This window comes from Macaca fascicularis, chromosome 3, assembly GCF_037993035.2.
Source record: "Macaca fascicularis isolate 582-1 chromosome 3, T2T-MFA8v1.1".
In the NCBI taxonomy this organism is placed as follows: domain Eukaryota; kingdom Metazoa; phylum Chordata; class Mammalia; order Primates; family Cercopithecidae; genus Macaca; species Macaca fascicularis.
In genome coordinates, this window is record NC_088377.1 from 162,912,581 (window position 1) to 162,936,507 (window position 23,927).

The window sequence follows — 23,927 nt, forward strand, 5'->3', positions numbered from 1 at the left end:
CCTGCAGCTAGCTCAGAGTCTGCCCAAATGGCTGCCCCATTTTGTGCTTGAAACTCAGGGCCCTGGTGGCGTAGGCACCCGAGAGAATCTCCTGGTCAGTGGGTTGCGAAGATTGTGGGAAAAGCGTAGTATCTGGGTCAGATAGCACCATCCCTCATGGCACAGTCTCTCATGGCTTCCCTTGGCTAGGGGAGGGAGTTCCCCAACCCTTGCACTTCCCTGGTGAGGCGACACCTCACCCTGTGTCAGCTCTCCCTCCATGGGCTGCACCCACTGTCTACCCAGTCCCAGTGAGATGAACTGGGTACCTCAGTTGGAAATGCAGAAATCAGCCGCCTTCTGCCTTGGTCTCACTGGGAGCTGCAGACTGGAGCTATTCCTGTTTGGTCATCTTGCCAGCCCCCCATGTGTCATTCATTTATTATAAAGACACCCAAAACATCCTTACCAGTACTTTTTCTCCTTCCCTTCCTCTCTTTTTCTACTTCCCAACTTTCCCCCAATCTCTCTCTCTCTGTCCCCCTTTTGCTCTCTAGTGCTAACAACCTGAGTTTGATTAACTCAGTAATTAAAGCTGATAATTATATGATTTCACCAGGACAACGTTTGTAAAATATACAAGTAGATTACAAATGTAGCCTCTTTGTTTGGATGTGTCCGTATATCTATTCATAAAGTAACCATGAATGAAATCACAAGAAATGAACAATCTATTTGGGGAGGGAATTTAGTAGCTTGGGGTGCGGAACAGAAATAGGAAATAAACTGTTTTATTATATACCCTTTTATAACTTATGATGCTTCTTAAAACCACTGTTCTCTGTGGTAAGCAGATCTATGCAAACCTACCCCCAAAAGTTCAGGAAGCTGAGAGGCTGAAGAAAGAGGCCAACAAATCCATTTTCTTAGAAAGGAACTTTTAAAAGGGACTTACAAACAGAAGCCTTGTCTGTGTCTCAGGTGACAGCAAGACACGATGGTGGTTCCCTGCACCATTATCACCCCAGACTCAGAGTTTATACGCCATTGGAAAAAGGTGATTCAGAGGGATGTGTAGGAAGATTGAAGTATGATAACATCAAAGTTGTTTTGACCTAAGGGCAGGATTTACCGTAAGTGTGCTCTTACACAAGGAACAATAGATAAACTGGAAATCTTACAGACCTTCCTGGGACTGGGGTTAATCAGAAGTCAACATGGCAGATTAGCATCCAGTGGAGTTACTTTAGCCTCCTATACAAAAAAAAAAAGCAAGCAAGCAAGCAAGCAAGCAAGCAAGCAAGCAAGCAAGAAAGAAAGAAAGAAAGAAAGAAAGAAAGAAAGAAAGGTCCAAAACTAAATCTACATATATATATCTAAATATACAAAGTTATTAGTTTAATAGTGCAAGTGCCCAGAGCAACAAAACCACTAAAAGTAACAGCTTCTGCAATGGAAAAAAATTTTTTCTTTTCTCTGAAAATAGCTTTAATTGCCATTTTATAGAAGAGTGCCATGACATGTTTAGGGTACCATGTTTGAATCAGCGGCCCGGCAAAGGCACACCAGTGCCTTTCCTATTGTGGTGCTATGTCAAACTGTATGTTAGTGTGCCTGGCCTGAAAACACACACACACACACACACACACACACACAAGAGTGGCAGATAAATCATCTGAGACTGTTCCTTAATTGCATTGGAGGCAGCTGCAATGAGGTAAGAAAAGTGACAAAGTTGAATTTTAACCTTGGTCTTTTTTGAAACGTAAGTTAGAGCCATTCCTGGTTATGTAAGTCATATTCATGCCCTTTTGGCAACATCCGTGTGGCAGAGATGCATGTTCAAGTTTGAGAGTTAGTTATGCAAGGATCAGATATTCTTGATTTTGCCTCACAGTTTTCTTGCTCTTCATTTGCAGGTAGTGAAATCAAAGTTATCCAAAGAATATAACTTTATTAAAATGAAAAGATCAAGAAATCATATCCTGGGAAGATATTTCAGCAATCAAAGCAAACTACAACAGAGCACTGTAACAAATTTTCGATCTCCATATCATGTCAGAGGTCCAATAAATCAGGTTTGTTCTGAAATCCTTCTCAGCAGGATGTGTGTAAATAAAAGGACTATGTAGGCGCCCTGCAGGAGAGCTGAATCTGGAGCTGGAGACAAGCTACTCACCCGGACAATGTTCTAGGAGCCAAGAGCTGCGCATCACACACATTTGAGATTGACCACACACACTTGTGCACACCAGCACATGCATGCACACCAGTACACACACAGTTAAATCATGATAACACTTCTTCTTACAGCTTTATGAATTCAAGATGTGACCTTGAACACGAGTCCATTTCACAGTGAAAGATATACCTAGAAAAACGTTACTTGAAGCATAGTTATTAACCAGAACCACTGTGGGCCAGGTATGGCATTGTGATAATAAAGAGAAATACAGACACTTGAATTATGTGAAAAAAGACAATGGTCTTTCGTCTTGTCTTACCATCTCTATAGGTACATCAATATTGAAAAGGAGAAAAGCCAATTACATTCCACTGGCAAGTAGAGGTTGTGCTTGCATTCTTCACCAGGAGAAAATGTGGTGTTTATGATGGCTTAGACTTTGTGAATCTAATGCTTATGAAAAACAGTTCTTCCTATACTTTTTAAATTGTATTACTGAAAGGAAAAAACAGGAATGTTCCACAAGGGAATTTGAAGAGATTCTATGAGAGAGATATAAAGTGAAATATTTTATCGTTAAAACACCAATATATTTAACTTTGCACTTCTTGTGTTTCTCATAAACATTCCCTCTTGTCCTATCTGTGCACTTGGATGGGTAACTGCAGTCTGAATTAATGAAATACATAATTTTAAAGTAAGTAACAAAATTTAGTGCCTCCTGTATTACTTCACTGTGTTTCATTGATGATATTATTTAAATCTTGTGTTTGCCATTACAGCCCTATGTAACTGAAAATTACAATTACATTTTATGTAAATATTTTGCAAAGGATTATGCATTCTCAAATGCATAGGTATTTTTTCCCATTGAGCATTTGCATATGTCCACAAATAGTATTATGTTACTAGTATCTATATTTTGATTTTCCTGGGCAACTATGTCAAATCCAAATTTAGAGTAGACATAAAATTATTATTTTTATTAAAACTGTGGCATACATATAATACATACCTAATTCTAGTAGTGAGAACTATCTCTTCTATCTCTTTAGGTTCAAAATGGTGAATTTCTTTATTATACAAATGCTTTGTCGTGAGATAACATCACACAGTTACAATGGATTTTAAAGGTTTGTCTTTTTTGGGTGGGGTGGGAAGCTGAGAGGGTTAATTCAATACATGGCTGAAATTACCAAATATATAAATACCTCAATTTCACTACCATACAAGAAAAAAACACCTATTCTGATTGATCAGTTCTTTTGTATGAATATCCACTTCCTTTAAATACTCTATTTTTATATATATTTTTATATGAAGATAAACACGAATTTATATTTAACTGTCTTAAATTATATTTACATAAATGCAAATATCGTTTGATATAAACAATACAAATCTGCATCTGACAGATGATAATTTTTTTAGAAGAATGATACGGTATTAACTTTAAAAATAAGACTTTTCTAATATACGCTTAAATGCAAACATCATTTTTAGATTTTCAGTGATTTTTTTTAATGACATAAAACGTTGCCTGTGTATGTAGACTCTCCATCATGTTTTAACATATTGTGTACTCTGTAGCAGTTTTACAGTCAGTATTTCTTATAATTTTATTTTGACCTATCCGTAATCATCTGACTGAGGTTACTCTGGTATTTGCCTCTTCACTGCTGAAATAATAATGGATTTTAGAAACAATTGTAATAATATTGCTAATAAATGTCTTACAAGTAATAGTCTGTGTTTGTAGAGTATCTTTTATTTTCTTTTTTACTGAAGATGTACAACTATGCAAACAGTGACCACTTGGCAGGGATATTTTCATGTGGATTCAAGTATTATAGCGTGGTTAAACAGGATTAACTAGATAGTCCCTTCTAAGCCTAATATTCTCTAAGTTTATGATCAGATGAACTTCCCACTGTGCAATGACCAAAATGTATGAAGATAATGTATTGTAGTGACAAGCTTTTTAAAAATAATAATAATAATAGCAATAATAAGACACTTAAATGCCAAGAATCATTTTAATTGCTCCTTAACTGAAACTGCATTTTATTTTACCTAGGTGTATGTGTATGTGTGTGCACATGTGTTTGTACGTATTTAGCAAGTTCCTAATTTCAAGGGGAAAAAAATGGGAGTAGGCATTTTAACGTATTTTTAGGTGTAAAAGTTACAGGAAATGTATTATTTTGGTAAGAATTTATTAGAATCCAATCCAAACTAAACTAAAGAAAACATTTATAACATTAAAAGTCAAGAATAACTGCATAAACATTTCCAAGCGTCACTGTTGATCTTGTGTGTGGGTGGGCACGGGTGTGTGTGTGTGTGTGTGTGTATGTGTGTGTTTAAAAGCACAGTGTACTATTTGCCAGCCACCCAAGTAGGCAGATAAGATCCTGCACAGGCATGAAAAAGAAGGGCTCACATTTGCCTGCTGGTTGGGTGGGTTTACATTTGGGTCATTCAATCTTCCTTGTGTTATTTGCCCATGTGCCTAGAAGTCTTCTCTACAGAGCAGTGATTCCTACTTAAGAATGTGTTGGAAGAAATTACTGATTTTTGAGAAATATTTCCCATGATGCTTATGGAGAAAAAACTAATACTATTCTCCATTTGAAATGTCTTCTTTTAGTTTCCTTTCACGGAAGAATTCCAAGAAGAAATATAGAAATGGCTCAAAATTATGTAACCCAGTAAGAGTTATTTCAAAGTTATAATGCTTTGGCAGAGTAGGGAGGGGTGTCTAATATAGTGGTGAGATTAAGAGTCTAGATAGTTAATCATGGTTAGGATCTTATTAAGTATTTTCCTAAGGGCTCCTCCATGTGAGTAAATGCTGAAACAATTGTCTTTATCTAAAATTTATCTGAATTTTTATCTTATAAAAAATCCCCCCAATTCACCAAAACCAGTGGCTATTAATGTATTTAAAATGAACAAAAATGACTGAGTGAGCTAGTATAAACTGATAACTTCAAAAATACGTGTTCAAGCACAAAATGATAGCATAGCAGATTCCACCATTTTGAGTGGATCAAGGAATAATTACTCTCCAAATGCTACTGTAGTTTTGTTTTTTGTTTTTTTTTTAAACGTGTACTTAAAGTTGCCATGATTTTTATTGCTCTTGGAAACTAAGGCATTTTAATAGATCACTTCAGCCTAAGGGGATGAACCAGAAGTTGTCGGGAACCCCCAAAGACCTACTAAAAACAACAGGATACTGCCAGCACCTACAAACAAGATTTTGTATTTGGCACAACTTCCAAGGTTTCATACTGTCAAAAAGCCTTTTATCATGTTTTTATTGCTGCAGTAACTGCTATTATCAACTTCCATATTTCTTTCATGATTCATTCACTTGATGTAGGGGGATATAGAACTCATTTTTTTCTAATTCATATAGACCATGCAGTCCTCCTAAAATGGTATTCCATTTGTTTTCTTTATGCTTGCTGAAATGTAAAGAATTTGTTTTATGGCCCTATTAAATGTCAGATCACTATGCTTTAACACACTAGATACATAATCAAATATTACTGTGAAAATTTATCAAGACTATTTAAATTGTGGAAGTCTATTTGAAAGGCAAATAAAAAAAATTACTTTTAGAGAATTTAGAAAACTGTCACTTTTAGAGAAAACACCATAAAAGGATTCCTACAGTGTAGTAATATTTAGGTAGCTTAGGTTTTGGATTTGATTTCTGTTGAGTGGTATTTTCTCCCAAGTCTGTAGCACTCTCCGCAGAAGACTTTTTAAAATTTAGTTTTTCAAAGACTTTTTTTCTAGCCCTTTTGGTAATATATCTGGGAAAAATATTCTATTGTAGATTAGGTTATGAGTAGACATTTAATATCTCTAACCAAGATGTCTTGTTAAGGTGATTTATGTGTAGCATCACATGATTCATTTTATCATATGAAATAAAAAATTATACTTTTTATAATATAAAAGAGTAATTTCTATGAAATCCATTACCATGTTTAGATATGTTTTAAAAGCAAAATATTTACAACTGATTATTGGTACATAAGAATTCAGAAGTAACATGGTTTCATAAATACAAAATGTGTTCAATTGATTCTCAACTATATAGTGACTTATTTTATTGTTGAGCTGGTGAAATGCAGCTATTTGATGCGGCTCTTAGCACTAAGCTACACAGCTGAATGATGGTATGTGATTGATTTATATATTTTGTTCAATTGTGTTTCCACTTTCTTTTTTATAATAAAGCCTGTTCAAAATATGCAGATTGAAAGCTCAGTGTATGTCATCAAGATAAACATTTTAATTTTCTTTCCAGTCTCAAATTTTTGTTTGGTCTATAATTGGTATGGTTTTAAAATTAAATCATAAATTTGAATATTAGAAAAAAATTTAAGGACACTAAAATTAAACAAATATATGTTGTAATTTGTAATATAACCATGTATCCACTAATCTCCATTTAGGTATAAGAAGTTGTTTGGTTTACAGTAGATCTTTTTACCTTAATAGCTGGATATCTGGGATTCAGAATTCCTGTGTTGCTTTTCAATAAATACATGGAAATAAGAGTGCAAAATGCCAACACTGAATGCAGTGCAGCCTACGATAGTCCATGAGGTACATCACAGTCTGTGCAGGATTGAAAGGAAGCTACAGCATAGGCCTTCACACCAGGAGAAACTCTCCTCCACTGGGTTTGGGGATGGATACATATGAGCACCTTCTAGCTACCTCTGACAGCTCTTGGACATCTCTTCAACCTCTTCTTAGTGTAAATCACATTGGAGGGTCCAATTTCGAAAGAAAAAGCAAATAATAATTTTAAGTCTTTAGTGGACCAAAATTTACAACCTAGACTAATCAAATAGCAAGTGGATATGACTCTAATGATATTTTCTGATTTAAAATCAGGAAAAATAGAAAATGTGCTCTAATCATCAATATAGTATATCCTCAAGAACTTAAAATAGAAACCCATTTTTTCCAAATTGATTTTTTCACCGAAGGGCTCACTCATCTACTGTGATCATTCCTGCTTGTCCTTACCTTTGCCTTTTAAATGGAACTTACGCAGTATTTTTGTGTGCATTTAATATGTAATACAAGATACATTTTAAAGCTTACATTTTTATGTTCTCCTTCTTGCCTTAATTACATGTAACACGAAGCTTATGTTTTAATGGGCATAGGCTCTCCAGTTTTGCAGTATCATAAAAAGAGTTTATGAGCCTTTTGTTAAAAATCAGTGCCTATGTCATTGGCAGGGCATGGAATTATTTGCAACTACTTCTTCTACTTATAAGATACAATTTGGTCTGAATTAAAAATACTATGAAGGAAAACTGAAACAATGCCTTTGTAGCCCGAAATGAGTTTAGTCATCAAATGGCACAAATTTGGGTCCATCAGTTTCCACCACATGTGCATACCCCCTGGGGCAAACCTGATCTCTGTTCACACTTGCCTCTATAGAATACCCATTTCAATGTTCAGATTAGTTATGCAAAACCAATGGCATGTTTTTAAAAGGGTGTGGATACACCCTTAGCTCAAGTTACTCCTGCCAAGAACAGGAATTATTTCAACAGGATGGAGTTTCCAGAGCCATGTTATTGGTAAATAGCCGGAACTCTCCCTTGGCCACCTATCCTATAAATAAATTCATACCTTCCATGAATTATTTATGGATTCTGAGATGAGGCTGATACAGACATTGCATCTCAGGTTCTTATTTCCCAGAAGAATGTACAATCACTAAGTGGGTGATTGGCTTATGTGGTGTTTTTCTCTTTCCTGGGATCATTATAAGTCTTTGAAGTACTGAGCTTCTTGAAGTCGATTTCTCTTCCAATGGAAGCATCCCTGGGCAGTCTTTAGCAAACTGTTATCAAATACAGTGAAAATAAATGCCTTCCCTTCACCACTGATCATGGACTTGTTATGCTGCCTCTGCAGACAAGAAAGTCAAAACTGGTGGGTCAACGCCAAACCTTGCCTGGTTTGTGCCTGGGCAGAGTGTGTGTCAAATAAAAGACTTGAAAACAGGAATTCTGGATTATTTTCAAATACAAACTCATCCATACTGTATAAATACATGGGTGTGTGTATATGTATAGATAAAATGTATGCACACACACACATACACACACAATGAAATAGATAATGGAGCAGTATCAAATAATCTTATATCCATCCAATTAGTTCCTTTAAAACATTCCTCTTATTTTTTATTTATAGCAGCATTTAAAACCTTTAGTATAACAGGTTCTATATCTCTAGATGCCTTCACCAGGTGCTCGTCTGAACATGTGGGGAATGCGCTTCAAGGCCTCCGCCAAGCAGTGACGGAGCAGGGAGGGATGTGTCAAGGGAGATGTCTGCCAGATGCTTTTCTCAAGAGATGACAAGTGACTGAACTGCCAGAAATCGCCAAAATAAGAAGATACTAGGAAATGTGGGACCATGGAGTCACGAGGGTTCCAAAACTAGAGAGAACTATAAACTATAGTTTAAACTTTAAAACTACAGAGAACTCAAGGAAAGAAAGAGAGCAGGGCAACTCTGTGCCCCGACGCAAGTAAATGGATCAGTAACGTTCACTCATGGGAATCACTCTTAGTAGGGACTCCAGCCACACGCCCTGCCTCTGCCCTCTGATCTCACAGGGCCTTCTCACTGGCAAATGCTGAGATGGGTGGCTAAGAGGTAAGTCACACCCCTCAGTATGACTCAGTATGATCCTCAGTATGGCTGAGGGGTAAGTCATAACTCTTAGTTATGCGGCAGCATAACTAAGTCCTGTAAACGGTGGCAGAGGTTCCGCTGGGTGGAGGACACCCAGCACGATCACAGTTCTGCAGCTCATAACTTCCTCCCTCCAAATCAGATTTCTAGTTGGCCTCCACCCCTTTTCATTTCCCCTTTTTGACTTAGATGGTTTCTGTGTCCACCTCCATTATAGCATTTTCACAATATAATGACCTACAATCATCTATTTGATTACCCTGAGCCGTTCATCTTTCTACTATCCAATCTCTAATGTAAAGTAAGGGCTCAGCAAACACTGTTCTCTCTCATTCTTTTCTCTGTTCACTACTTCTTAGCTCAGATGCTATCTCCTCTAGGAATCTTTCTCTGATTCCTCACATACTGATCAAAGTATTCTTTCTTTGCATTCCTTTGGCGTTCCCTGTTTACCCCTAACCCAGACGTTTTATCTTTGTCTAAGTTTGTCCTCCCTAGAATGTAAACTCCATGTAGAAGGGACTGAGTATTTTGTTTGATTGTGGATAAGCAAAATTTTTAACTGTTTTATTGAAATAAAATTTACCTACATGAAGTTCACTCATTTAAAGTATAAAATTCAGTGGTTTTTAGTATATTTACAGTTCTGCGGTCACCGTGATAATCTAACTTTAGAATTTTTTTTATCATCCCAAAAAGAAACATAGCAGTCACTCTTCAACTTTTCCTGCCTCCACTCCCTAGACTTCAGTGACCACCAATCTGCTTTTTGTTTCTATGGATTTGCCGACCCCGGATGTTTCCTATAAATAAGATCACACAATATGTGGTATTTTGGGGCTGCTTCCTTTCACTTAGCATTACTATGTTTTAATCTTTGCACTCTCAGTTTAGAAACAAATTACCTGGCACAGGAGAGACACTCATGAATTTTTATTAAAAAACAACAACAACAACAACAAACAAATGCACTAACAAACTCTAGCATTTTCTGGAGTTAAAAATTGTGCTCGAAATAGAAGTTATCTAAAAGGCTTTGACAAAGCACTATGTTAGAAATAGTATTAATAACATCACTTCCTGATACCCTGTTTAGCAAGTACCCAATGTTTGTTCCCATTGTGTATATGTATTATTTTTAACTGTTTTATTGAGATACAATTTACCTACCATGAAGTTTACTCATTTAAAGCATAAAATTCAGTGGTTTTTAGTATATTTACAGTCGGGATTGAGGTGGAGTACAAAAGAAGTAGTTGGGGAAGATGTCAGGTACATGTGGAAGTTGTCCTCCTAGACTCAATGGGGAGGCTGCTAGAAGTTCAGGGAGCTGCTGACACCCGGTGCTGGGCCCTGAGGCTTGCAGTTGCACGGGGCTATGGTGCTTCAGGCCTTCTCTTTGCTGTACCCCTATACCTCGCTCATCGCAGAAGAAGCAGATGTTCTCTCCACCCTGCCCCTAGCAAAACTGGAAAGGATTTGATGAAGTTATGCCCATGTCTAAATGAACCGTATCTCAAGCCCTCATAAGGGAACTGAAGTTTTAAGAGAGGACAAAGTAAGACTTTTCTAGTTGTGAAATTTCAGGTATCAGCTAGCCAGAAATGGGACTATTAAAAGAAGCAGGGAGTATCACATAACTTATCTGGAAGAGTCGGCTATTTTGACACCACAAATTGAGGAGCCAGGAAAGAAGCTATACTGATTGCCCCATTCAGAGATGTAAGTTATCGGAGCCTAAAGTGTATGGGAAGATGTTCATGCAGGCCCTGCCCTTCCAGCATATAGACCAATGGGCATGGCTTCTGATCCATAGAAATATTTCTACTTGCTTTCTTTTTCTACCATACTATCACCAAATGCAATATTAATGCAGCATCAAAATTCACTTTTATGTTATAAATCTTCCTTTAATTTTGTATATAATAAGTGCTTACAGATGCAAATCATGTTTAAATAGAAGGACATAATGGTTAAAAGAAGTATGCCATATTGTAATAATTTTACAAACAGCTGTTTCAAGTTAGCATGTGTGTATTCCCAGTCTTGTGTATATGAGATACAAGTTAATGTCAACAGTACATTAACAATGCAACTGAATTTAATTATGGAACTGGAAGTGCTATGGGTAGAGAGATTGCATTTTCACTGAAAAGCAGAGGTAAGGAGACATCTGTTTTTGGTGAGTTTCAAATAGGTACTTGTGTCTTTTACACTCACCAATTCTATAATTTTTTTGCAACTGTGCATTAGCTAAAAGATTTCTCTGCATATTTTTTCCTAAACCAAGATAGCAGATATATTCTTCAGCAATTTAATTTTGCAAGTAGCATTACATATGATTTTGAAATATGAATCTGGGAAGTATAAAGAGCACTGCAAAGCACAAGATTGATACTCATACTTTTGTACAAAGCTGTGTCTGGAATTCAGAGTAAATGAAAAGCTTTCTTGCTTTGTTACCAAATGACTCCCTACTGTGTCCAAATTCTTTATTTTACTACATTCTACTGTTTGAAATCCTTTCAGTTAGTGAAATCACTTAAATTAACCTCCAGGCTCTCTTAAGATGCTAATATCTTTGGGAGGGTTGGGGCTATTAGACATTTACGATATGAGTGAATTTTATCACATTGTTTTTCTACCAACAGCTGGCTAAATTCCATGCACTGAGTAAATAAGGGGAATGGGGTGTAATTTTGAAGGGAACCCTTTTAGGAAAAAGATACCTGTGGGGCAAAGGGGAGCCTGAGAAGCAGTGGGACATTGACTGCCTAGTCACTGTGACCCAGTGCTATCCTGTGCCAAGTTCACCTCTAAAGACTGGACTTTAAAATCACTTACAGTTGAGCAATGGATTTGGCATATAGCATCTCTGAGTAATTGCTAGAGGAATTTGAACTATTTACTTGGGAAAGCAGAAACTTCAGAGATGACCTGATTGGGCTACTCCCATCACCCATTGTTTTGCATTTTGCCAATACAGCATAGTCAGAAGACCTAATAAACACATTTCTTGAGCCTCCATCTGACCATTTCCTGGTTTCCACCACTGCACAAAGCAGCAAAAGATTTTCCTTTATAGCACTGCACTTTCGAGCAGAAGTCCACTGCATCTAAATGCAGACCACCGAGATGGTTGCCAAGGAAGACAAGCATTGTTAAAATGGAGACAGTTACCTGCTTAAAAGTTGATAGAAATTAAAAGTTTGTATTCATCCTTTATTGCTCAGAGAATTTGAATACTCTTTCAATGCAGTCTGGCTGACATGCCAACTATCTCATGCTATAGAGGAATATTTTTCTCTTCCTTTTTCTTTTTTATTTATTTTTAGTTTAATTTTTTGAGACAGGGTTTCACTCTGTCTCCTGGGCTGGAGTGCAGTGGTACAATCACGGCTCACCGCAGCCTTGACCTCCTGGACTCAAGTGATCCTCCCACCTCAGCGTCCTGAGGAGCTGGGCTACAGGCGTGTGCCACCATGCCCAGCTAAGTTTTGTATTTTTGGTAAAGATGGGGTTTCGTCATTTTGCCCAAGCAGGTCTCGCGTCCCTGAGCTCAAGTGATGCTCCCACATCGACCTCCCAAAGTGCTGAGATTACAGGTGTGTGGGAAGAATATTTTTCTAAAAAATACACTGAAAAACTAGGAAGATTAAAGAATGCAGTGGTGACATTCTATCTTCTAAAGGATTTTCTAAATTTGACTAGATATGCTCATTGTCTTTGGCCTCCACAGACAGAAGGCAATTTAGTGAACTGAGGATAAACTACAAAAATTCTATCCTTTGTCCCTACCATGCAAATAAAAAGCAAAAGCATGACTGTTACCTTAACAGAATCTGCTCCACTTTGCCATGTTTATTTCTATGTTGTACTGAAAGGTGCGTGCTGGCTAAACTCTTGTTGGGGAACAGAATTCAAAAGCTTAAAGCACCATTCTTATGGTTCCAAAATAAAAGACAAAGGAGATAGTGAAAGAACATGAGAAGAATAAGGAAAGGGAAGAAATGACAGCAATAAAAATTAAAAGGAGAAAGAAAGAGGAGGTTCAGAAACCCTAAAGAAATGGTGGCAGATGTCATTTGGTGTCATGATTACCAGTCAGCAAGACTGGTCTAGAATGTAACCACAAGTTCAACAAGTAGATCTTGGAGGCTGCCATAAATGGGCAGTGAAGGGTCACTAAAATGTTTAATTATCCAGATGTGTGTCTGGCTTTACAGCCATGAAGTAACTGCATTGTCAACACGATACAAAGATGCTGTTAATCAGGGACAGGATAATGATAGTCACAAAAGGAAAATAAATGTCATTATTTCTTACAAACTAATCTGATTAGTCACACTTTTGAAACTGCCTTTTGAAGAGAACTATTGCTTTTCTGAGTTTAGTCATCAGAATCATGAGTGTTTTTGCTTCAGAAATAAACCTAACCACTGTAACTCATTTGCTTACTGTATTTCTCACATCTCTTAGTAATAAAAGTTGTCCTCAATTCGGATTCAAATCTTCCCGGATTAAGTTATCAAACTATTTCAGTGAGTGCTATATTTTCAGTACCTGGTCACATGATTCAACTTTTTCTCAAAGATACTTTCCTAATTGCTTTACACTAAAGATGATTAGTCTGGAAAGCTCAATTAACACAGAAAATTCATTTCTGGTTTTATCAACTGCCAGTGCACATTTAAAACAGAATCTATTTTCAATAATCATGATTTGAAACATGGAACTAACAGATCAAATATGATTGGCCTCATAATGTACCAGACAGTGCATGCAACTACTAGAATTACTGCGACTGAACATCAATACTAAAGAGCAACTGCTCTAGGCCGGGGAAATATTTCAATAGCTGACATCAAGTCTTAACTGGCCATGGCCCTTAGGCAGTGATCCTGACAAGATCAGCTGTTTCCCAGCACTACAAATTCACTATGGGTGGATTTCTTGTCCATTGTTCTTGTCTTCCTGTATTCCTGGTTTCAAGCTAGTAGACTGTCTGGAGTGAAGATGGCTGAAGTTGCTGTTTAGTCAACCTGCTTAGATGGTGTCAGAGCAAACTACTGCAATGTAATTGTAGGAAAGTATAAAATTGCACACTGTGGATAAACACTCCCTGGCCAGACTAGGTGGCATTCTAAGGACATTCAACAAGGGAAACAGTATGCTTGCAAGACTTTAAAAAAAACTGCCACAGAAATGAGCATGATCAAACAAAAAATAATAATTTTATGTGGTGGATTCTTGCTGAGGCCTCTAATACCTCTAATAGATGCACTGAGAGATGACAGGAGACTTACAAGGGTGGCTCAGTTCAAAGAGTTAGGATCAAGAATTTCCAAAGTGTTGTGCCCATCTACTCATGAATCCACAAAACTGAATAAAATCCTCACAATCAAAAACAATGTGTTGTTTTGAAATATTAAATGAAAAAACAGATTACTAAAGCAATATGTATATTATGATACTTACGTATAAAACACACAAAATTGAGGATAAAAAATCAAAGGAACACACTAAAATGTCAACAGAAACTATCTCTGGTCCTGGGATTACAAATGATTTTCTTTTTGTTTATTAGAATATTCTAATCTTTCTACAATGAATATACATTAAGATGGTTAAAAGTTTTGAAAGAATAATCAAGATATTTTAAAAATCAGATTCTGTAGGAAAACAAAAGTGAAAACATTTAATAAATAATAAAAACACAACCCCAAAAGTCCTGACATTGAATGGACCTATTTAGTAACAATGACAAGTCTAAGAAATATGTCTTTTTTATGGAATTTCTGGTTAAAGGTGGTGGTTTAAACATGAATATTTACTTTGCTCTTTTCCAAAAGCCCACAATAACAATAGTAAATTAATGTTTTAAGAACATATGTCTAAAAGACAAAGAACAATACAGACAATACAGGAAACACAGCAACATAGCTTTGAAAACTGTAAAGCAGGTAACTGAGTAATAACTGAATTATCAGACTCAAGTAAGTAGAATCCTAAGCCATTTGTGGAAGGTCAAGAAGCCACCTGTTCAACACCGAAATATTTCTGAAATTCTTAAAAATTGGGACCACTACAAGCCCTGTAAGTTGAATTGAAAGTAAGACTAAAAAGTAAAAGGACTGGCTGAACGTTTAGAAAGCAGTTAAACCCTCAGATTGCTTCCCTCACTAAAGGGAGTTTAACAAGTGTCCACGAGACCCCGGCAGAAGATGGTGGCTCCACTCTTTGAAGAATGTAAGATACAGGGTATTTGGACTGAAGGACACCAAGAAAAGTGAGAATTCAGATATCAATCTTAAAAAAAAAAATTTAGACAGTAAATGCTAAGACTTCTTAAACTCTCTTCTACTAGACCAAAGAACATTAGCCAATATCATCAAAACAGAAGACTAAAATATTCTTCTCTGGAGAAACTGACCAACCTAAGAGACAAGACATAAATATACTGACATTGAAGATTTGCCAATAATATCACCCATCAAAATCATCCTAAATTAAAACCCAAAGTCAATAAGTCCCACCCACATGGTCTGAGCATCTAATTGGCTTTTAAGTACTCTTTCATAATCATGAGCAACAACCAAGGATTACTGGACATCTGACGCAAGTTTCTAAAATGACAGGGACAAAGAAAAACAATGAAATAACGTGGAAGAAGCAGGAGGAGGAAAATTTCAGAAAATGTCACTGATACATTGTATTAGAATAATGTCACCTCCTCTAATATGCCCACATCTGTATTGGTTTCCTCGGGCTGCCATAGCAAAGCATCACAAGTGGAGTGGCTCAAAACAACAGAAATTTATTGTCTTACTGTTCTGGGGGCCAGAAGTCCAAAATCAAGATATTGGGAGGGCTACACTCCCTCTGGACGCTTTAGAGGCAAATCCCTTCTCACCTCCTCCAGCTTCTGCTGGTTCCAAGCATTCCTTATGGTATCACCTCCAGCGTCTACCTTGGTCTTCACATGGTCTTCTCCTCCTTCTCTGTGTCTGTGTCTCTTCTTCTTTCTCTCATAAGGACCCTTGTTACAGGATTTAGGGCCCGCTCAGATAATCCAGGATAATCTGTTGTTAACATTCTTAATTACATCTGAAAATATTCTTTTTCCAAACAAGATCACATTCACAGGTTTTGGGTATTAAGACATAGATATCCTGACTTCAAATGATCTGCCCACCTTACATGGTGAAACCCTATCTCAGATTAAAAAAAAAAAAAAAAATTAGCCAGGTGTGGTGGTGCACGCTTGTAATCCTAGCTACTCAGGAGGCTGAGGCAGGAAAACTGCTTGAACCCAGGAGGCAGAGGTTGCAGTGAGCCGAGATTGCACCACTGCACTGCAGCCTGGGAGACAAGAGTGAGTACTCCATCTTAAAAAAAAAAAAAAAAACATAGATATATGTCTATTTGGGGGGCACCACTCAACCCACTATAATGTCCTAGTCCCTGAAACCTATGAATATGTTACATGGCAAAAGGGACTTTGCAGCTGTGATTAAGTTAATGCTCTTGAGAAGATTTTCCTGGATTATTCATAGGGTCCCAATGTAATCACAGGGTCCTTACAAGAGGGAGGCAGGAGGGTCACAGTCAGAGAAGATCTGACAATAGAAGCAGAGGAACAGGAGATATCACAACAGAAGCAAAGGTCAGATTGATGTGAGGAAGGAACCACAAGCCAAGGAAAAGAGGTAGCCTATAGAAGCTGGAAAAGGCAGGGAAACCAATTCTCCTCTAGAGTCTCTAGAAGGGACCCAGGTTTGCTGATCCATTACAGATTTCTGACCTCCAGAACTGTAAGATGGTACATGTGTGTTTAAACCACTCAAATTGTGAGAACTTTTTAAAGGAGTAATAGGAGACCAATACATAATATACAATGATAAGAGAACATAGCACACACAAAATTAAAACAAGTTATTTCATTTTTAAAAGCATGCAAAGAAATATACAAAGAGCTCTTAGAAGTCATACACATACACAAGCACCTGCATGCACATATACAGGTCCACACATACACATGTATACTAGCAAAATGAAAAACTCAGTAGAAATCTATAAAGATGTAATTGAGAAAATCACACATAAATTAGAGAAAAACATACAAAATAAAATAGAACAGAATAGTTACAAAACTTAAAGAATCGGAAAGTTGATCCAATGTTCATAAAATAGAAAATTCAGGAGAAAAAAATGGAAGAACGGAAATCAATAAAAAAAATTTGAAAATGTTTTTCTACAAGCAAAAACATTGTTTCCTATACTGAGATAGGCTACTGAATGTCTAGAACAATTGATGAAAATATACCCACATGTAGTCACATTACCATGAAGTTTCCAAACATTATAGAGAAAGAAAAGATTCTAAAAGATACAAGAGGAAAAAAGGGTCTGGAATGTTGCAGTAATAACCATGGAAGCTAGGAAACGATGGGGAAATGTCTTTGACTGTCTGAATGAAAATTATTTCTAACCTACAATTTGACACCTAACCAAACTATCAGAGTAGGATTACGCTATTGTAAAACAGGTGAATTCTGATAAAAATTTACTTTACATATACTGTTTATCAAGAAGCTACAGTAGTATGTGCTTCCCTGGAACAGGACAGTAAACCAGAAATGAGAAATACACAAGATTCAGAAAAATGAGGTCTCTATTTAGAAACAAGGAAACTATAATCCCTGGGATGAAGATCAAGAGGATCCCTGGACGGTGGGGCACCAAGTATAAAAGCAACCATTCCAGATTGGAACAGGTCGGGGGATGTTGCAAGACACTGTGCCAAAAACATGGAATTGATAGCACTTCTCATTCATCAGAGGACATTTAGAAAACTGGTGAGGTTCGGAGTTTGATTCATGACAAGCACATAGAAAGCTAAGCAAATGAGAACTCACAGAATGGTGAGTTACCAGAGGCTGAGGATGGAGGAGGAATAGGAAGATGTTGATCAAAGAGTAGAAAGTTTTAGTTAGACAGGAAGAATAATTTTGTAAAACTGTTTGCACATTATGGTGACTATAGTTAATAATAATACAGTTTTCAAAATTGCTAAGAGAGTAAATTTTAAATGTTCTTACCGTTAAAAAGGTAAATATTTCATGTGATGGAATGTTAATTAACTTGATTTAATCATTCCATATTGTATACATCATATTGCTTTGTACCCCAAATTTATATAATTGTAATTTGTTGATTTATAATAAAATTTAAGAAAAGAAAACTAAGGGGGGAGAAAAGGCAATTGAGGAAAAGGGAAATAATCACTGTTTACCGTATAGCTTAGCAAAAATAACACTATGTGTCATAATAATATAAAAGCTCACTAGTGACCTAACCACAATTTTGAGATACCTATATTCAAAATGGAAAGGATAAGAAAGTACACATGTGCAGGGATTGGGGTGAAGATCACAGATAATGCCTAAAATTTTAAAAATTAAGAAGCAATGGCATCAGTATTAATATTTAACAAATTGAGGAAAAATATTGAAAGAATCAGGTCAAAGAGGTGAAGGTTGTTATTCCCAGGGAGGGGAAAATGGTAGAGAAGTGAGAAATTTGTTTTTCATTGCAACACCTACAGAATTGTTTATTTCATGTATGTGATTTTTTAAAATCTATGGTACTGTTATAATTGTAGTGAAAGGATATTTTCTTTAAGCTGTTTTGCAAAGTTTGATTAGCCTACTGAATAGTACAGTTTAAATATTAATATAAGGAAAGGAGCCTCAGAAAAATTTCAAGACTCACTGGAGGATACTGCATAAAACTAAGGGAAACAATCCTGGTTGAACTTAATCTTTCTAGGTGGCTCTTCTGTTTTCTCCAGCTGTTAAATATATTTATGACTTTCAACTCCTTTCTGTTGTTCATTTTTGAATTCCAGGCAAGACACACCTTAAAGCAAGCAATTACCAAAAATAATCCTCCATGGTAAGGGTTATCAAATCACTTAAATTATTCTGAAAAAATGTAGCATATTTATTTCTATGCCATCGCAAGCAGCCATAACCTGTTTTGTCAAGCCTGAAAATCTATGCAAATCTATCCACAAATAATTGTGAATAGTATATGAATCAAAATATTTCTTCAGTATTTTTATGAGCATCTACATACAGCAGTATTATATTTCTCAAATACAACCTATTGATTCTAGGCCACCTGCTGATTATCTATTTTGTGATTTAAATCCCATCCAATTTTCCAACCTCACGTTGATTAGGCCACCTGATATTCTTCTGGGCCACTTGCCTGAGGTGACAATGTGTGAGGAATCATGAATTAATTTTAATGTTGCCAAAGGAAACCACAAACAGAAAAGGAACCCAAATAATGTGTTCTAAGGTTAAAAAGGTAGAGGCGGACATTATTTAGAAACACTATAATTTTTGGTGAAATCATCCTCTCTGCTCCATCGGGTTACCCTGTACAGCTGAGGGTGAAGAACTCTGCTCTGGCTCAACAAGGCTTCTAAGTGCAGAAATGGACAGGGCTCCCGTGGGCATTAATAGGTCCTATACTAACCACTCCTCTTACACCACCGCTAATTATCACTGCAAAGCTTGTCTTTTCTCAGAATGCAATCCAGAGGATTTGCAATATAGTTATTTTGTCAATAGCTTCTGTGACGGTTCTTAATCTGCCTGCCTGTCTATTTTGAGGGCTTGCAATACTACATTTTACAGTAGGTAGCAGAACTGAGTAACTTGCCCTCTCTACCCAAGCAAGTGAAGATCTCCTTTGACATTTCTGTACTCTCATTTCTTCCTTCTGTGGTGAAGAATATGCTTCTCTATTTCCCACCTCACTGGTTGCTCCTTCCCTGTGGAAAAAAAGTGGCCAGCCAGTTGGTCACCATCACGAGTGGGTGACTCAAAAGATGGTTCCACTTTTTCTCTTCCTAGATCTCAGTGTCCTCAGTTAGAGTGAGCTCTCCTCTCCACTGCCTGTTGCCTCTTCCTAGTTGCTTCTTTCTGGCCCAGGTTTTGAGCCTGAAACTGGGTAGATATATCAGATCAACCTTGCTTCATCAGCCTTCAGTCTTCATTTCAAGGGGAAGAAATAAGAAATTTCACTTTGCATAGTAAAACAATACTAGGAAGCTTTATACTTAATAAACCTGATACTTTGCCCAAACTGGTTCAGATCTCTCTGTACATGCGTTATTCATCAGAACCCCTGGGGCAAGGAGGGGAGTGGAATATGAAGGGTAAGATTCCAGCACCGAACCCCACCCTGGACTGCCAACGATTAGCATAAGATTAAGATATGCTGAGGGCCAAATCAGTTCCTGAAGGAAAACTCCTTCCAGCCAAAGCCTGCCATAACTCAGTTAACCTATAAGGCAAATATTAGTTCTCTCCCCAAAACAGCATTAAAAAGTGGCTCCACTGTGTTTGTCTGGTGCTGGTTTCATGAGTGTGCCCTGGAGATTTCAGACAATAGACTGGTGCTAAAGTAGCAACTGGAATCTTTTACCCAGCCGGCTGGACTCCGACTCCGTTCTGGCATCTGGCCCAGTATATCAAAATTGTGGTTTTCAGTCCATTTTGGAAGCTGCTTCACTAAGCCATGTGACAACCCCAAAAGTTGGTCTGGCACCAGAAGACTTCATCAGATTGCAAACTTGAGAGCCCTCAAGTCGGCTGTTTTTGTATTGATGCCTCCCTTCCCATAATCATTAACAGAAGGTGAGAGGGCTGCAGTTGGAACACACCTCACACCTATTATGCAGTTTGTGTTTATGTCTCTGAACCGTCGTAAATCTCCCGGGCTCTGAGCACTTGCCTACTCAAATAAAAAGCATTCTCTGGAGAAAACTCCAGTAAGAGTTTGAGTTATTAGACTAGCTCGACAAACTTACCTGGAAGGAGCACATGGCATGGCTACAGGTTTGTCAGAAAGATTTAAGAGTCTCAGTTTATTTACTGATTTTAACACTAGCAGAAACCGAAACTGTGAATACTCTCGACATAGCCATCTGGTGGTCCGCTTGGAACTTGTGTAAATCACATGGCACATACTAATGTAATGTAGTAGGTAGAAGTCATGACAAATTTCCAGTTGAGAAGTGGTAAATTAGTAGATTATGTCAATGCTGACAGATCTCAACTTAATGCTTCATTGATTCCACTATTCTTGTAAGAGATTCCTCGTCTGTTTAAAACAACCACCACTCAACCATTATTGAATGCCTACTATGCATTCAGCCCTATGGTAGGCAATAGGAGTTGCAAAAGAATTATTCGTACTCCTTGATTTAAAGATGTTTTATCAGTTATATAGGCTGATGGAACAAAACAGAGGCCTCAGAAATAACACCACACATCTACAACCATCTGATCTTCGACAAACCTAACAAAAACAAGCAATGGGGAAAGGATTGCCTATTTCATAAACGGTGTTGGGAAACCTGGCTAGCCATATGCAGAAAACTGAAACTGCACTCCTTCCTTACACCTTATACAAAAATTAACTCAAGATGGATTAAAGACTTAAACGTAAGACCTAAAACCATAAAAACCCTAGAAGAAAACCTAGGCAATACTATTAAGGACATAGGCATGGGCAAAGACTTCATGAATAAAACACAAAAAGCAACGGCAACAAAAGCCAAAATTGACAAATGGGATCTAATTAAACTAAAGAGCTTCTGCACAACCAAAGAAACTATCATCAGAGTAAACAGGCAACCTACAGAATGGGAGTAAATTTTTGCAATCTATCCATCTGACAAAGGGCTAATATCCAGAATCTATGAGGAGCTTAAACAAATTTACAAGAAAAAAACAAATAATCCCATCAAAAGGTCAGCAACGGATATGAACAGACACTTTTCAAAAGAAGACATTTATGCGGCCAACAAACATATGAAAAAAAAGCTCATTATCACTGGTCATTAGAGAAATGCAAATCAAAACTACAATGAGATACCATCTCATGCCAGTTAGAATAGAAATCATTAAAGACTCAGGAAACAACAGATACTGGAGAGGATGTGGAGAAATAGGAATGCTTTTACACTGTTGGTGGGAGTATAAATTAGTTCAGCCATCGTGGAAGACAGTGTGGCAATTCCTCAAGGATCTAGAACCAGAAATACCATTTGACCCAGCAATCCCATTACTGGGTATACACCTAAAGGATTATAAATCATGCTGCTATAAAGACACATGCACATGTATGTTTTTTGCTGCACTGTTTACAATAGCAAAGACTTGGAACCAATCCAAATGCCTATCAATGATAGACTGGATAAAGAAAATGTGGCACATACACACGATGGAGTACTATGCAGACCAACCCAAATGCCCATCAATGACAGACCAGATAAAGAAAATGTGGCACAAACACCCCATGGAATACTATGCAGCCATAAAAATGGATGAGTTAGTGTCCTTTCCAGGGACATGGATGAAGCTGGAAACCATCATTCTCAGCAAACTAACACAAGAACAGAAAACAAAACACCACATGTTCTCACTCATAAGTGAGACTTGAACAATGAGAACACATGGACACAGGGAGGGGAACATCATACACCGGGCCTGTCATGGGGGTTTGGGGGTAAGGGGAGGGAGAGCATTAGGAGAAATACCTAATGTAGATGATGGGTTGATGGGTGCAGCAAACTACTGTGGCACGTGTATACCTATGTAACAAACCTGCCCGTTCTGCACACATATCCCAGAACTTAAAGCATAATTTTTAAAAAGATGTTTAATAATCTAATTGGTGACTGGCAACTGAGGTACATTAGACCATTAGCAAAAGTAAGTTAAGTGATAAGTATTGTGGTAGGGACCTCAGGTGATATAGGAATTGGGCAGAGAGAGATGTTAACACGGTTAACTCCTAAAGTGGTATGACCTAGAAGATGGGTAGATAGGTTTGAGTATGTGGAAGGAGAGAAAAGAAATTTCTAGGCATAGAGGCAGTGTTTCTCAAGAAACTGAAAGACAAATATGCAGGTCCTGCTTATGGAAAAGGGACGACAGAAGGTTTCTTGCTTAGGAAGAATGAGTTCAAGGATATAGAGTGAATTTTATCAGAAATGACAGTTACGGACAAATCCTGAATAAAGGATTTCAGAAGTCAAACCAAAGGGTTTAAAACTGATGTAGGAGTAAATAAATTATTAAAGATTTTAGGGAGGAAAATATTAAGGTCAAGTTTAAATGTGAACACCGAGATATAAGTAAACACCAAATGGCATTTGTTGCTTGGCCAGACTTAAAAGCCTCCATCTCAACTTGCTCCCACTCATAATGAGGACAGTAACCAATGGTTAGACATTCTAACAATGACTTTGGATACAAAAGCAGTATCAGCAATTGCTTACTTTTGATTGGCATTTGTCGCCTGAAAAACATTTATGACATGACATTGACTATAATTTTGCAGAACAACGAACAGAATAGGAGAGATGCAGTCAATTCTAAATGGCTTTTCTCTTGAAGTTGATTGTTTGTTTGTTTTTGAGATTGGATCTCACTCTATCACCCCAGCTGGAATGCAATGATGCAAACAGGACTCTCTGCTGCCTTGACCTCCAGGGCTCAGACGATCTTCCTGCTGCCTCATCCTTCTGAGTAGCTGAGACCAGAGGTGCACACCAACACATCCAGCTAATTTTGAAATTATGTGTTGAGACGGAGTCTCCCTATGTTGCACAGGCTGGTCTCAAACTCTTGGGCTCAAGTGATCCTCCTACTTCGGCCTCCCAACGTGAGGGATTACAGGAGTGAGCCGCCACACCTGGCCCCCTTGAAATTTTAATTATTCTTTGTTAGGAAAATCCTATAAGAAGGGCAAATTTGTTTTTACAATTATAGGCAGCCTAGTGATTTCTCCATAAATATTACTCTAAGCAATGTAAATGCCAGATTCCTAATTTTCTTGACAACATTAAAATCACTCATTAGTTAATGAAGTTGCTTTATTTGGAAAAAATTACTGGGAAAAAGTATTTAAAGAATCAAAA

The 23,927-nt window shown here is 37.3% G+C and overlaps 1 protein-coding gene across 16 annotated transcripts in view; it reads left to right on the forward strand.

The window, feature by feature from the left end:
- CPED1 (cadherin like and PC-esterase domain containing 1) overlaps positions 1–3,909 on the forward strand; it is a 310,448-nt gene extending 306,539 nt beyond the window's left edge. For 6 of the 16 annotated variants that reach the window (XM_074035878.1, XM_005550615.5, XM_045388503.3 and 3 more), the window contains one exon: positions 1,899–2,252. In XM_074035878.1, coding sequence (XP_073891979.1) covers positions 1,899–2,111 — 213 coding nt within the window. In that variant the 3' untranslated portion in view covers positions 2,112–2,252. Of the gene's footprint in view, positions 1–960; positions 1,113–1,898; positions 2,458–2,494 lie in introns of those variants that run through there. The other 10 variants (XM_074035879.1, XM_045388505.3, XM_074035872.1 and 7 more) reach the window with 4 other exon arrangements.
- Positions 3,910–23,927: the final 20,018 nt, after the last annotated feature.